Below are 14,538 nucleotides of genomic sequence, written 5' to 3' on the forward strand. Positions count from 1 at the left end.
TTTTTGTCGCGGACGGACCTCGCAAGCTACGCGCCAAAAAACGAGGTCATCATATTTTCCCATACAAAGTCTATAACCTATAATTATTATACCTCATAATAAAGAATCACTAGTAAAACAGAATTTGATTGGCCGAGAAGGTCACGTGACCGTCGTGTTTGCCCTGGAACAAAACATCGTGTTCCACCCCTTCGGATATCTCTTGTTTCACGTCCGTATCTAGTTTTAAAATGAACAAACCCGAGTGTTCCGAATGACGCATGCAACAACAAACATACAGCCTCGTGCATTTGCATATATTTAACGTCAAGGTAAACGAAGTTTATTGTGACGTCACAATAAGTTCGAGTCATTGTACTTTGCAATCGGATGTGTACTTTGATAGTTCGTAAGGCACAAAATATGCGGGTCTCTGATATACATTTAAATCGCTTGGTTTTGGTTGGTAGAAAAAGCAAGCCAGTAAATCAGCATCCATGGAGAATGGAAATACAAAAATTGGTTTTCATATCATGCACTGTAATTCGTTGTTTGTACCTCCTAATACGTTGACAGTTAAGGCAATCTCAGCTACATACAATTGTTTTTTAGTCTTGCTTTGTTTCGGTATAATAAACAATTTATTGCATGACTGTTCGGGAGATATGAATATTTATTCACCCAAGAAAAATCATATTCCCCTCGGGCGTTGCCCTCGAGGAATATGAATTTTCTTGGGTGAATAAATATTCATATCTCCCTCACTATCATGCAATAAATGTATAATATTCAGCAAGAACATCAAGCAAGATGTTTTTTTAAAAACACAAATGCCCCTAAAAACAAGCCATACCGATGAAAGAATTTACATTACATGAATATATTGGAACTGCCCTAGAATCAGATCCATGAGGTTGCGAAATTCACAATTTTGGTACATTCCTTTTCCTAAATGTGCATTTAGTTTTTATATAGTATCAGGAAAACTAGATAAGAACAATTCAAAAGATAACACACTAATCACTACAAGCATTCTGAGAGTATTGCATTAGCAATACATGTCCCCCACGGGCGCCTCCATTAATTAACAGATGTAGCACTCAAGATAACGTACACTTGATGTTGTTTGACTTTTAACTGTGACCCTTAAAAGCAAGTCACCCATCTTCGCAAGCCAAGTGTCCGATTCGCTCACTCTCTACCGAAGATGAGAGTAAGCGAATCGGACACTTGGCTTGCGAAGATGCACGTCACCATGTTGACCAGTATCGAATTAGTTTGATGTTTTCTACAGATGACGCATGTAGTTTTTATCAGGGATGAAGCAGTCTTAGTTAGAACACTATAATTTTTAAATTGAGTTCATGAAAATTTAGCATATATTCTTAATGTCACTTAGCCTGATACTATTATTATAATAAAAAAAAAAAACAACCAAGAAATTTCGGTACTGTGTCATCGTGCGACGTACTGTTTACCTAGTTTTATGCAGTTCAAAAAGCATCATATCTCGGTCACCGTCTTTACACAACATACGTGGGGAAAATATTTAAATAATCGTGCAAATGGAATATGATTCAGAAGTCGTTTATAAGTATTCAAAATGCAGATATAAGTGTTTATCGGTAAGTTGTTTTTTGTTCTGTAATACCATTTACTATCAACCATGTCAACTGTTTAAAGGCAGATTTCGAATATCCGCGATTTCAGTCGGATTGCAGGAATGCAGAAAATTGATTACTGTTGACTAATTAGACTTCGCTCACCGACTCCAGAAAAATACTCACATGATTAACAGATGTTCCTTTTGATTTTGAAATGTAAAATTAACGAAGTGATTTTACACGATATGTGCGCTTATAGAGGGGAAGATTTTGATAATGGGTTACTTTTTGGTTACTTTTTTGACAGTCTTTCTTCCATCCCTAATATCCCGGGAGTGCAGGTGTCCTGATATTTAGAGTGTTTGTCCCTTTTGTCCCAAAGATGCCTCTTACAGTGTACCAAATTTGAAAATAATTGGAATGGTTGTTATCAAGAAGATAAAATGTTCAGTTGTTAATGCACGAAGGACGACGCACGATTATGGACGCAGACAAACTGCAATAGGTGACATGTTCACATATTTAATCACTCGGACCATTTTGGCCCCATTCTGATATCAAAACTCCTAACCGTGGGATCACGAAATTTACAATTTTGCTAATTTAATCAAATTTAATTTCATCGAAATGCTTTATACATAAACATATACCAAGTTTGGTCTCGCCTTGGAGTCAGAACCTCAACCTCGAGGATCATAAAATTGACAATTTAGGTAGAGGCCTTCCTGCGCTACATCGCTATGCTTTAAGTTTTTCTTAGAGAGAAGATTATTGAAAATCAATTTTGGAAGTTTTGTTCCGTCCCTGAGGGTGCAGTCGATTTGTAGAGTTAAATTATTGCATCACAAGAACACTTTCTCGATGTTTATGTAATTGTCGATATGAGGGAAATTAATGCTTTTTCATCAATGTCATACTGCCCATTATTCTACAAGTCAGGGTATTAAGGTCGTGCATGTGTATTTATCTTTGCGGGGGGGGGGGGGGTAACCAAAACATGAAAATCTCTATACATCCATTATCAAACACAAGCGCTAAATCATGATTCCGCCAAATAGAGCATTACCTACGACTGCGCCAAATTTTGAATACGCAAAAATAAGCACGCATACAGAGGTATTATCGCTTTATTTGTATCAGTTCATACAGAGTTGGCACACTCCGGGAAATTTGCATCATTTGCAATCACGGGGGACATATCGATACGGGAATATAAATGTACTAATTCCTTTAAATGAAATCACAGAATGCATGTATTTTCATCACCGCACTGTGTGCTAAATGTAGAGATGAAAATTAAAAATGTTAGCAAAAGAAATAAAAGCTGGATGTGATGATAGTTAACATGTTCGTCTAGAGCTACTGCAACACTAGCGTAGCAATCATACCTACATGTCTAGCGCTACTGCAACACTAGCGTAGCAATCATACCTACATGTCTAGCGCTACTGCAACACTAGCGTAGCAATCATACCTACATGTCTAACGCTACTGCAACACTAGCGTAGCAATCATACCTACATGTCTAGCGCTACTGCAACACTAGCGTAGCAATCATACCTACATGTCTAGCGCTACTGCAACACTAGCGTAGCAATCATACCTACATGTCTAGCACTACTGCAACACTAGCGTAGCAATCATACCTACATGTCTAGCGCTACTGCAACACTAGCGTAGCAATCATACCTACATGTCTAGCGCTACTGCAACACTAGCGTAGCAACCATACCTACATGTAAGTCTAGCGCTACTGCAACACTAGGGTAGCAATCATATCTACATGTAAGATAAACATTAATTTTCATCTATAATACGAAAAAGATGTGTTTATGAAACACTCTCCCCTTGATGGGAACAAAGACACGAATGGAAGCTTTAGCTCAGTAGGTATTGCCTAGATCAACTTTTCTTACAAACTACCATCTTCACTAGCCAAGGGTGATGATACAAGGTGCTCCTCTTTCAGGAACACTGTGTATCGTCACCCTTGGCTAGCGAAAATGAAAGAGGAACACCGTGCATCGTCACCCTTGGCTAGCGAAGATGACCAAATATATAACTCTGGTTAGCATCCGATGACACTCAAACAGGTACACTCAAAATATATGCAACACAAATTGACTTACATGTGTTCTGGCTATAGGCCCTAATGATCTTCAGAAATGAAATTTTGTTTACTCTGGACTTGTCCAGCCATTAATTTAGAAATTTCTAGAATGCGCCAATATGCGCCCTCTATATGCAAAGTTGATTAACTCAACAATCAAAATTACCTCCCCTTACGCTAAACATGAACAGCACAAGAGAGATAACTCTAATAAGATATACAAGCCTATAGTTTGCCAAAAATTAGTTTATTTCATAAACTCTATTATATATACATATATACAGTGTGTGTGTGTGTGTGTGTGTGTGTGTGTGTGTGTGTGTGTGTGTGTGTGTGTGTGTGTGTTACCTCCTATATGGAGTAAATTGATAGCGATATCCAATTCTAGCAACCTCATCACTCATCACTCTCGCTAATAATGTCAAATTAAATCCTCGCGAAAAATTCTGCTTGGACAGAATGACGAAATCACAGAATGATAAAATAACAGACTAGAAAAAGTAATCCGATCTCGACGGCATTAATGTGAAATTTTGCATCTCGCTTTTGATAAAACTAACATCCCACTCCAAACCCGCGCAAATTACAAACTTGACTTACTGGACATACACTGTCTGTAATACCTAGCTGTGAAAGATGTCACAAAGGAGATTTTTACATTTATCAACAGGCATTAACATTTAACAATTAACAAACTGCATTATCTATTTCCACGTTGACGCAATCGAACTATTCTTTGTTGAAGAAATAGAGTGTGAGCTATTCTATGTTCAAATAGGTAATCATAAATGCTAGATACAGCAAATAAGCAAGGCACGATCTTAAAAACATACCTCAACAACGTAATAATCTGCATTTCATAATACAATGGTGAATACGCGATACATTAGATCATGAATGTTGAGGTTTACAATTGTTATTGGTACATTCATCTAGGGGACAGTTTCCGCGACAACAATGGGATGAAGTTTTCAACATTTGACCGCGATAATGACGAGGACGCCAACATACACTGCGCAAAAGAGCGTCAGGGAGCCTGGTGGTACAAAAATTGTTACGACTCAAGCCTGAACGGGAAGTTCGTGCAGTCTGCTGAGACTGGTCTGAGCTACATGACCTGGTGGGCATGGAAGGAGAAATCTGTAGCTTTACATGGGTCTTTAATGATGATCAGACCCAATGTCTAAAAATAATGCATTGTGTTCTATAGGTACATGTACCATTCTTTCTAATAAAACAGTTAATCTATATAGAATGGAAAAACTTGTTGACTCTTTCATGACGCCCCTCCGAGGATTAAAAACCATCATAAATGCAATTATACAATCCTGAATCTACACACCTTTACATTCTACAAACTTTTCTAGCAACAACCACGCTCGCTAGGTGGCGCGTCCTGTTCTATTTTTATTTCTACAGGAAAAGTGGGACGAGGTTCCACCCTATTTTTTACGGGCTAGTATGGATAAACCTAGAGCCTACGAATGATGCGAAGTTGATTGTTCGGATCTAAAATAGCTATGTTTAGCGTATCTCACGTGATTAGGCACATTCCAGAAAATCCCTTTGAGATTGAAGCGATTAAGCAGATCGAGTATTTGTAAACATTTACTTAACGGTGAAATACGCAACAAAGAGTGACATATTAATACATTTTATGCATGAATAAATTATACTGAAGTCAAACATGGACGATAATTGCCCGTGTTCATATAGTATTTGATTGATTTAGATATCCAGGGAAAGATAACTCCCATTATTAACGTACTCACAACGTACCGGTGGTATACAATAATACAATGTTTATACATTTCTGAATGATGAGTGAATCTTTATTTTCATCAGAATCTTTTCCATCACACTCACAGACCAGGTCCCCATACCCCTACCAGTGTCAATCTGTGACTGATAGCAGTGCGGTATTTAATTTGATATAGTCTAGAGGAAATTCGAAATATGGTAGTGACATTTCTTCCTCACTGAATTAGCTGGATTTTTAGCGTTTAAAGAAAAGTGGGGTATGGACTGGGGGGTTAAAAATGCTATTTGCCAAATTTTCAACAATATTAATTACAAGGCAAGGCAAAAGGGGTCATAAGCTACAGATGATGCAATTTTCTTAATTAGTGACTTACTTACAGATAAATCAGGGACCTATATACTAGTTAGTATATAGGTCCCTGGATAAATAAAGTAACTTACAAATATTTTATTTATTTATTTATCTATCATTTCATTCCATTTTTTTTTAATATCATGGTTTGTACTTGAAGAGTCATCGCAATAAAGTGACATTAATTATTAGTGTTACAAAAAAATCTGATCATGCAGTTTTTAAAAATCTGAATTTTAAAAAAATAAAAATAAATAAATAATAGATTCTGATACCACTCAGCCCCCCGACTGGCCAGAGAATTCTGCTTCTGTCAATTCTGATGTAACTAGCTCAGCCCCCAGACTGGCCAGAGAGTCCACTGTTTCGGTAAATTCTGATAATGATGCAACTCAGCCCCCCCACCCCGCCGACAGCTCTACCAGAAGTTCTCGGAAAAGACTTGCTGATGTTTAATAAATCAGTTTTCCTATTAATTTTACTTTTGCTCCTGTTCATCAGTTCATTAGGCTATGGCCCAATCTGATTAAATTTAAGATCGTTGATCCGCTCCGTATTCCTCTTCCTTTACTGTATCTGTGAAGTCCAGAGGTGAGATATATTCTTTCCAAAACAACTAAGAATGTTCATGGAACAATTTAGTATTAATTGTTTTCCTTTTATGTTGTATGCCTGATTTCAAGAAATAACTTTCAGGTCACTTTTTAATGTGAAATGGAACATTTTCAATTTTTGACAACCTGACGGTAGGGGTGTTTAAGACACTATACCTCATTTTCTGTAAGGAAGTGGAGTAAAAGGAATTCAGAATTGGATTCAGCATACTCAAAATTGGTAATTACACCTGCTTTTTATTGTTTTGGGTAATGGTGTTTCAAGAAATAAAGTTGGGTCACTTTTTGATGCGAAATGAAACATTTTCCGTTTTTGGCAACCTGACGGTAGGGGTGTTTAAGACACTATACCTCATTTTCTATAAGAAATTGGAGTAAAAGGAATCCAGATTTGAAATCAGCATACTCAAAATTGTTAATTGCACCTGATTTTTATTGTTTTGAGTAATTTTTAAAAAATGGGTGGTGGTTGCTAACTTTTCACTGAATTAAAATTCCGGTACATCAAGAGTATCTGTAAACATCGAAACGATTCAAGCGAAAGATATCGAAACCAGACAAACCAAGCAAAACAAAATCCAAAGAGACATAGTTACATGTTGGTTAACGTTTCGGGTTTTGTATAATGAAGGAGCAAGCGTTGAGGAATTTCTGGAAATTCCCATGCGGCTGATGCAAGACTAAATTCACGGATTGAAGAAAACGAACAAACTACTTACCAGCAGCCAGTAACCCGTAGACGCTAAGTACTGACTGATTGATTGTATATTGTTTAATGATCTTCTCGAAAAGTTTTCACTCATGTGAAGACATCACCATTGCCGGTGAAGGGATGCAAAATTTAGGCTTATGCTCAGCGTTTACTGTCTTTGGGCAGGGAGGTATCTTTATCGTGCCACACCTGCTGGGCCTCGGTTTTTGCGGTCTCATTTGAAGGATCGCCACCATTCAATCCCCTCTTACGATAATCAAGGGGTACTGAGGACATATTCTAACCCGGGTACCTAAGGGGCTGAGAGTACTCAGACGGAATATTATTAATTAGAAATCGATCAATCAAACTTAACAATTTTTATGGCAAGCCTTTTTACTATTTATTCGTAAAATAAGGTATCTTTTTAAATAAGAAAGACATCTCTTTACACTAGAGAGATAGCTGTATTGGTTTTAGAGATATCTCTAATTTAGAGATATATATCTTTTTACGCTAGGGAGATATCTTTTTAACCATAAGAGATATCTCTTTTAACAAAAGAGATATCTCTTTCAATAAAAATGATATCTCTTTAAACAAAAGAGATATCTTTACGCTAAGAAGAGATATCTCTTTCACCAAAAGAAATATCTCTTTAAACAAGAGAGAGATATCTTCCACTAAAAGATATCTCTTTAAACTAAAGATATATTTCTTTACGCTAGTGAGATATATCTTTTTCTTTGAGAGATATCGCTTAAAGGGAGAGGCATCTCTCAAAGAGAAAGAGATATATCTCTAGCGTAAAGAAATATATCTCTATCAATGTAAAAAGAGATATCTCTTTAACTTAGAGATATATCTCTTTAAATTTTCAAAAAGAGATATCTCTTTAATTAAATGGATATCCCTTTAAATTAAACAGATTTTCCCCCGGTGATCATAATGACTTCTTCCTGTTGCATCGCATATATATATGCTCTGTTTACATTATATATATATCCCTGTTTCTGGTTTAGGGAGTATTCAAACTAAAAAAAATAATATTGGAAAGAGATATCTCTATCTCGTTGAAAGATATCTCTTTTTCAACGATTAAAGATATATCTCTTATACTTTGGGAGATATCTCTCTAAGAATTCTTAGAGAGATGTCTCTTTTTTAGTGAAGGAGATATCTTTCAAAGTAAAAGAAATATCTCTCAGAATAAAAGAGATATATCTTTAAGTGAAAGATATATTTCTAATTGAAAGAGATATCTCTTAAAGTTAAAGAGATATGTCTTTAAGTGAAAGAGATATCTGTAAGTGTAAGAGATATCTCTCTAAGTGAAAAAGATACCTCTCTGAGTGAAAGATGTATCTCTTTTTAGAGAGATAACTCTTAATATTAAGAGATATCTCTCATTTTAAACAGATTTCTCTTTAAGATAAGATATATTTCTTTGGTTTACTGTTAACAAGTAGTGACAGTTCCATCGCCAAACGCTCGGCATCAGGTGTGAATGCCACGGGTCCTCGGAGATGACCTTAAAAAAGGATGTCCCGTGTCACAGTAAGAGTGGCACGCTAAAGAACCCTCACTGCTCAATGGCGGTAAGAGCCGAGCAAAGGCCTAAATTTGAAGTACCTCAGTGAAAAATTATCGAGAGAGGCGTTAAACAAGATACAATCAATCAATAAAACACGAAATGTATGGAAGCTCAGTGGTACTTCAATCACATAAAAAGCAGAACTGTTACTTCAAATACGTAACAGACAGGAGCACAAGTGGTGCTTCAAACACATGAAAACTACAGGTAATGAATTAAAAGTATGAAAATCGAATGTGATACTTCAAACACAAAACAAATTGTAAGCACAGATGGTGCATCAAACACATGGTAACCGCAAGTGGTGTTTTCAACACCAAAGAAAGAAAGAAGGATAGATAGATAGATAGATAGATAGATAGATAGATATATGGATAGATGGATGGATGGATGGATGGATGGATGGACGGACGGACGGACGGACAGACAGACAGATAGATAGATAGATAGATTTTTGTAGATAGAATACGAATAGTGTTGCGTTAATGGCCCGTGAGAAACATAGATCACCACAGACTACGATGATACTGTCAATGTGGAACCCCAGCATATGGCACGAATTCAGTTCCTTTGTTAGCTGACCAGATTTTATATTCTTATGAGGCAGGATTTATTTAAAAACTTTTATGCAAGAGAAAAATTCTCTTGCTATGGCCTTGAATATGACATTTATAGATACATAGACGACGTTCTATCTATTAACAATGATAAATTTCATTCATATGTCGATTCGATATATCCATGTGAATTCGAAATAAAAGACACCACAGAGTAGTCAAGTTTTGCTTCATACTTTGATATTTTATTGAAAATAGATATCAAAAACTAACAATTCAACTTTATGATAAACGGGATTATTTCAGCTAATCTTTCAATGATTCGATACGCAAGAGCTTGCTGTACGTATGATCAGTTTTTAAATCGAGGCAGGTTACTGACAAACAAGTCAAACACCATGACAAACAAGTTGATGGTACAGGGGTTTCAAAAGTCTCGATTAAAGTCAGCATTTCGCAAATTATATGGTCGTTATAGTTTGCCAATTTACCATTGGGTCAAATGCTGTCTGACGTCTTTCATACCGATTGTTAGGCCGTTCTTGGTACACTGATTTTGACTACGGATAACATCGTTTACCTGATCAAGATATAGGGCTTGCGGCGGGTGTGATCGGTCAACAGGGGATGCTTACTCCTCCTAGGCACCTCATCCCACCTCTGGTACATCCAGGGGTCGGTGTTCACCCAACTCTCTAATTTGAATTGCTTATAGGTGTTATGAGATTGATCACTGTTCGTTATCTTCACCTTTCATAATAATATAAGAGATTTTCTTAATATCAAGAAGTATTTAAGATTGAAAAATCTGAAAAAATCTCCAACTACATGCATAGGCTTCTACGAAATAAGAATGTACTCTAAAATAACTTCCGCTAAATTTATAATAATACTTTCCTCTTAATTTTGTAATTATCCTATTAAGGTCAGTACTACTTCTAATAATAATACATGTACATATATATGGAAGGAGGTATTTTATGTTTTTGCTTTATCAAGGTCATCAGAATCTACATTAGATGTCTAGCTCTTCCCTAAACTTTAGAAGCATGTAGAATCTCTTTCTGATTCCTTCGTATATCATGTAATTTCCAATCCGTTAGACACGATTGATATGCTTAGTTAACTACGGTGTATATTATACATATATAAAGGACCCTTGAACTCAGAAATACGGTGGTTTTTTGGATAATAAGAATAACATGTGCTTTAGACAAATCATCTGTAGCAATTTTATCCTGAGTTACGAGAGCATATCTAGATGGTGCATTTCAAGACCAGAACACTTTGAGCACTTATATATAAAGAGTACACGATGATTTCAGAACACAACACAACACAACACAACACCCCCCCCCCCCCCCGGTTTTTTCACAAGACTGAATGTCGCCTGTTTTATCTCTTAATATCTGTTAGAAGTTTCAGTACAACATCAGTATTCCCCCAATCAGCTCTTGTAATTGAAAAAAAACCCCACATATTATAACTTTTCTATACCAGCGCAGCGTCTGCAGGTTCGTTCAGTCAGTGCCCTAATTAATAAAACAGCATTAATGAAGGATGGTAATTGTCGTCAGCACGTCCGATTCGTCACAAAACAAACACGGCTTGGTTTCACATCACTGCCCCCAACACACAACAAAGCAGTAAAACTGGTAAGGCGTTTTCATGTTTGTAGATTGCATGTAATTGAAATATGTATACATGTATATGATTGTAAGCATGCTATAATCATTATGAACAATTCTAGAAAATAGTTTTTATTTAAATGAACTCCCTTCTATATGTCGGGCGATCCCACTCTACCGGAACCATGTTCTGCAACTGTCTTAACAAACGAAATCCACACTGGCCATTTTGGATACCACTCAACTGCATTTGCTAATAAGCCTACACCTTTTTCTTCACTTCTTACAGACTTTTTTGTTTTGTATAAAAGTTGACGGTATTGTGTATTTATAGTTAAATAGAGAAATTTTATAAAGGTTGACGGTATCGTGTGTAAACTAAGTTGTTAAGTTGTGTGTACTTTGTTAGATAGAGATATTTTATAAGAAAAAACTGCCAAAAATTGATTAACTTCCAAAGATGATCTTTACAACGGCACGTGTGAGAATAACTCATTGAAATAATCAGGTAGTCAGAGCAGAATTGCCTCCACCAAACTGTAAATGTCTTGATCCCTGGGGTAGAGGTTCTGTCTGCAGGGCAAGGCCAAAGGCATATAGCGTTTATGTGTAAAACATTCAAATAACATATTTAATGCTATTGATTCAAACTAACTAAATGGATATTTAGAAGACCCGGTTTGTCCTTTACCACAATTTTTCATGACGCAGGATCCAAGGGGATATGGGTTTTGGTATATGTACCAAGGTGTGATTTAAAAATATTTATGTTAACAATTGGACATTTCTAACTTCTTGATAACCACCCTTCCAATCCTTCTCAAATTTGGTATGAAGCATATTTTGGACAAGGTTTATGTGGAAGTATATGGAGGGGGGGGGGGGGGATTTAGACATTGTCTTTTTAAAGAACAACATGGTGATGAGTACTATACAATCATCTTAGATAAAAGTATCACCACCCCCCAAAGGCTGCAAAATCTATTATAATGATTAATTTTCCTCTTCTGCATATCTACGCAAACTTTTGGTAATCAGTAGCACTTTGATTCCTACCCTACTACGAATAGAACAAATTAGAATATGCACTTTCTGACAATGCTTGTATATTTATAACACTTAAAATTGAATCTACACTACCTGAATATATTTGCATATCAATATAACTTTTAATCATGACCCTGCAGGTCTTGAGAAGATGGTTTTTAATTATTTTGCTATATATCCCCACAGAAAACTCTAATTCCTAATTATAACCCAGCCGGGGGAGGGGGGGGGCATGATTTAGATAAACGTAAAGTTTTGATATGTAAGGAAACTTTCACATAAGTGTTAACTTTTCTGGCCCAGTGTTTCTTGAGAAGATCTTTAAATGACCCTACCCTATTTTATACATTTTCCTAATTCTTCTCCTTGGAAAGGGAGGTGGTCCTTCATTTGAACATTCTTGAATCGCCTTCACGCAAGAACACCCTGTGTCAAGTTTGGTTGAAATTGGTGCTGTGGTTCTGGAGAAAAGTTTACAAGGCCGACGACAGCGCCGACAGACAACGGAAAAAAACCACTTTCCCCATTGGTAATCTGAATTCGATCCCAATACAAATAGTCACAAAATTCTCCGTTGAACTTGGAAGAACGCCTGTGTGACGAATCTAGAATTTAAGGGGAGACATGGGTGTCTTCTTCAATTTCTTGACAAAACAAAAAGAAGAAATAAAAATATAGATTTTTGGAAAATTGAAAGTAATGGGATACACCTATTAGGAATTATTGTACCGGGAGCTCCCGGAAGCCAAAAGATTTCTCGAGATTGTATACTGTAAGATTAACAAAACCTGGGACTTCGTTCAAGATCGTAGCATCTAACCTACATGTAGCTATTTTAAACCGATGGCTGTAGAACGCACTATATGAATTAACACTAATCATCCCTTTGTAGGACTAGCTTAGATGTTTCGTAGCACTATCTAGCACTATTATATGTAGCTTATGCGCCTCTTCAGAAATTGTTGAAATATATAAAGACTGGACGAGAAGTGTCCGGGGACCTCGTGTATCCGTTTGCTGATAATTTGTCAACCCAAAGCGAGCTAGAAGGTCATCTGGGATTTCGGAAGAGTTACGTCCGTTCTGTTTAGTTTATTTCACTCACACCATGGAATAGTTATACATTATCCTTAGAATCTTAATATTTTATATTTTTTATCATCGCCGGAATCCGCAGGTTACCTTCCCGATACACTATACATTCAGCCTGGGTAAAGAAATTCCAAAAGTCACAAATCACGCCTATTTTCTTCGTTCAGATGAGGTAGGGTAGGTATTCCTGGATGGCTAGTGAAACCACGCCCATGGTCTCCGCCCACTCCCAGATTCAGTAAGCGCGGTTAGCGACGACGAGAAAATCCATGGGTTCTGACGACGAATTTCTAAATGCAGAACACGTAAATCAAAACACTAATGTATTTTTAATTTTTTTTTTTTATTTTTTTTTTGCAGAATTCTGTAAAATGGCCGCTTCTCAGTCATCTTTGCCAATAACATCCGAAATAAGCATACCGGTTGCCAGCATAGAACACGTATATGAAGACATTGGAAGTGACATAGCAAAGGCCCCAAGTTTACGTCTACATGACAACATAGGAAAAGAGCAGCTTCGTGTACAGATACAAGACCAAGGTATAAAAGAAAGCGAGGCATCCAAACCCCTGACAGAATTTGCCACCTATCACAATCCTTACACAGAGGAGACGGTACATTCTCCAGGCGCCATTTCCAAGCTGTCGTACAGCGGATCCGTTAAGTCAAAGCACGTGCATACGAGACAATTAAATGTATTTATTGGCGAAGAAATCGAGGAAAACATCCATAGTTCGGGTCTTCCATCAGAGAGGAGAGTTTACAGCTGTCCACCAACTCCAAGGGCGTTAAAAAGAACCGCCCCTGTTTCCGTGGAACCGATAGAATCTGCATCAGTGAGTACTGCAGGTGCTGGATACGAAGGTGAACCCATGCGTTACTACTTTCTTAATCTACCAGAGGAAGAACCCCCAGCTTATAACGAGTTCTTGGTGAAACTGAATCCCTACAACAAGATCAACCACATGATTCACGGCGCTCTGCACTGTCCGTGCTTCTTCTTCTTCTTTCTGTTCTGTTGTATGCCGGCTGTTTTCTGGATGCAGCTTGGAGACAAAGCTTACAAGAACGGTGATGTCGATGAGGCGAAGTTGCTCGGGAGAAAAGCTACAGTTTCTTATTGCATTGGTGCCGTGCTGGGAGTTTCCGTGCTAACCACGGTTATCTTGATTTCTGTGTATTTCGTGCAGGACCAACTTGGTCAATAAAATTCGTGCTGTCGGATTTTATTTCATACAATATTCAAGAAATAGGTATTGTCTTCATTATGTCGTTAATTTGGTGCTCCATAGACCTTAGCACTTCTTTACAAACAGATAGCAGCAAATAGTTCGTAAACCGTTTGCGTATTACACGTTGAAATGCATGATTTCTGTAAAATTGACTTTTCTACCGTCGTTCATTTGAGTATGTTAATTGAAAAACGACCAAATTATCACTAGAAATACAATCTAATAGCAACAGCGATATTTCACACTATTCAAAAATTGCTACACGCAGACATAATAC

General features: G+C 37.0%; 2 protein-coding genes across 2 annotated transcripts in view; both read left to right on the forward strand.

The window, feature by feature from the left end:
• LOC125657926 (fibrinogen C domain-containing protein 1-like) overlaps positions 1-4,956 on the forward strand; it is a 10,545-nt gene extending 5,589 nt beyond the window's left edge. Inside the window, exon 4 of the mRNA XM_056148439.1 lies at positions 4,630-4,956. Coding sequence (XP_056004414.1) covers positions 4,630-4,880 — 251 coding nt within the window. The 3' untranslated portion in view covers positions 4,881-4,956. The remainder of the gene's footprint in view (positions 1-4,629) is intronic.
• Positions 4,957-10,856: 5,900 nt separating this feature from the next.
• LOC125657924 (uncharacterized) lies at positions 10,857-14,253 on the forward strand. The gene is made up of 2 exons (XM_048888848.2): positions 10,857-10,917; positions 13,390-14,253. The coding sequence occupies exon 2, from the start codon at positions 13,401-13,403 to the stop codon at positions 14,235-14,237; it is 837 nt and encodes a 278-aa protein (XP_048744805.1). The 5' UTR covers positions 10,857-10,917; positions 13,390-13,400; the 3' UTR covers positions 14,238-14,253.
• The last annotated feature ends 285 nt before the right edge of the window (positions 14,254-14,538 follow it).

Source organism: Ostrea edulis, chromosome 9 (assembly GCF_947568905.1).
Source record: "Ostrea edulis chromosome 9, xbOstEdul1.1, whole genome shotgun sequence".
Taxonomy (NCBI): Eukaryota; Metazoa; Mollusca; class Bivalvia; order Ostreida; family Ostreidae; genus Ostrea; species Ostrea edulis.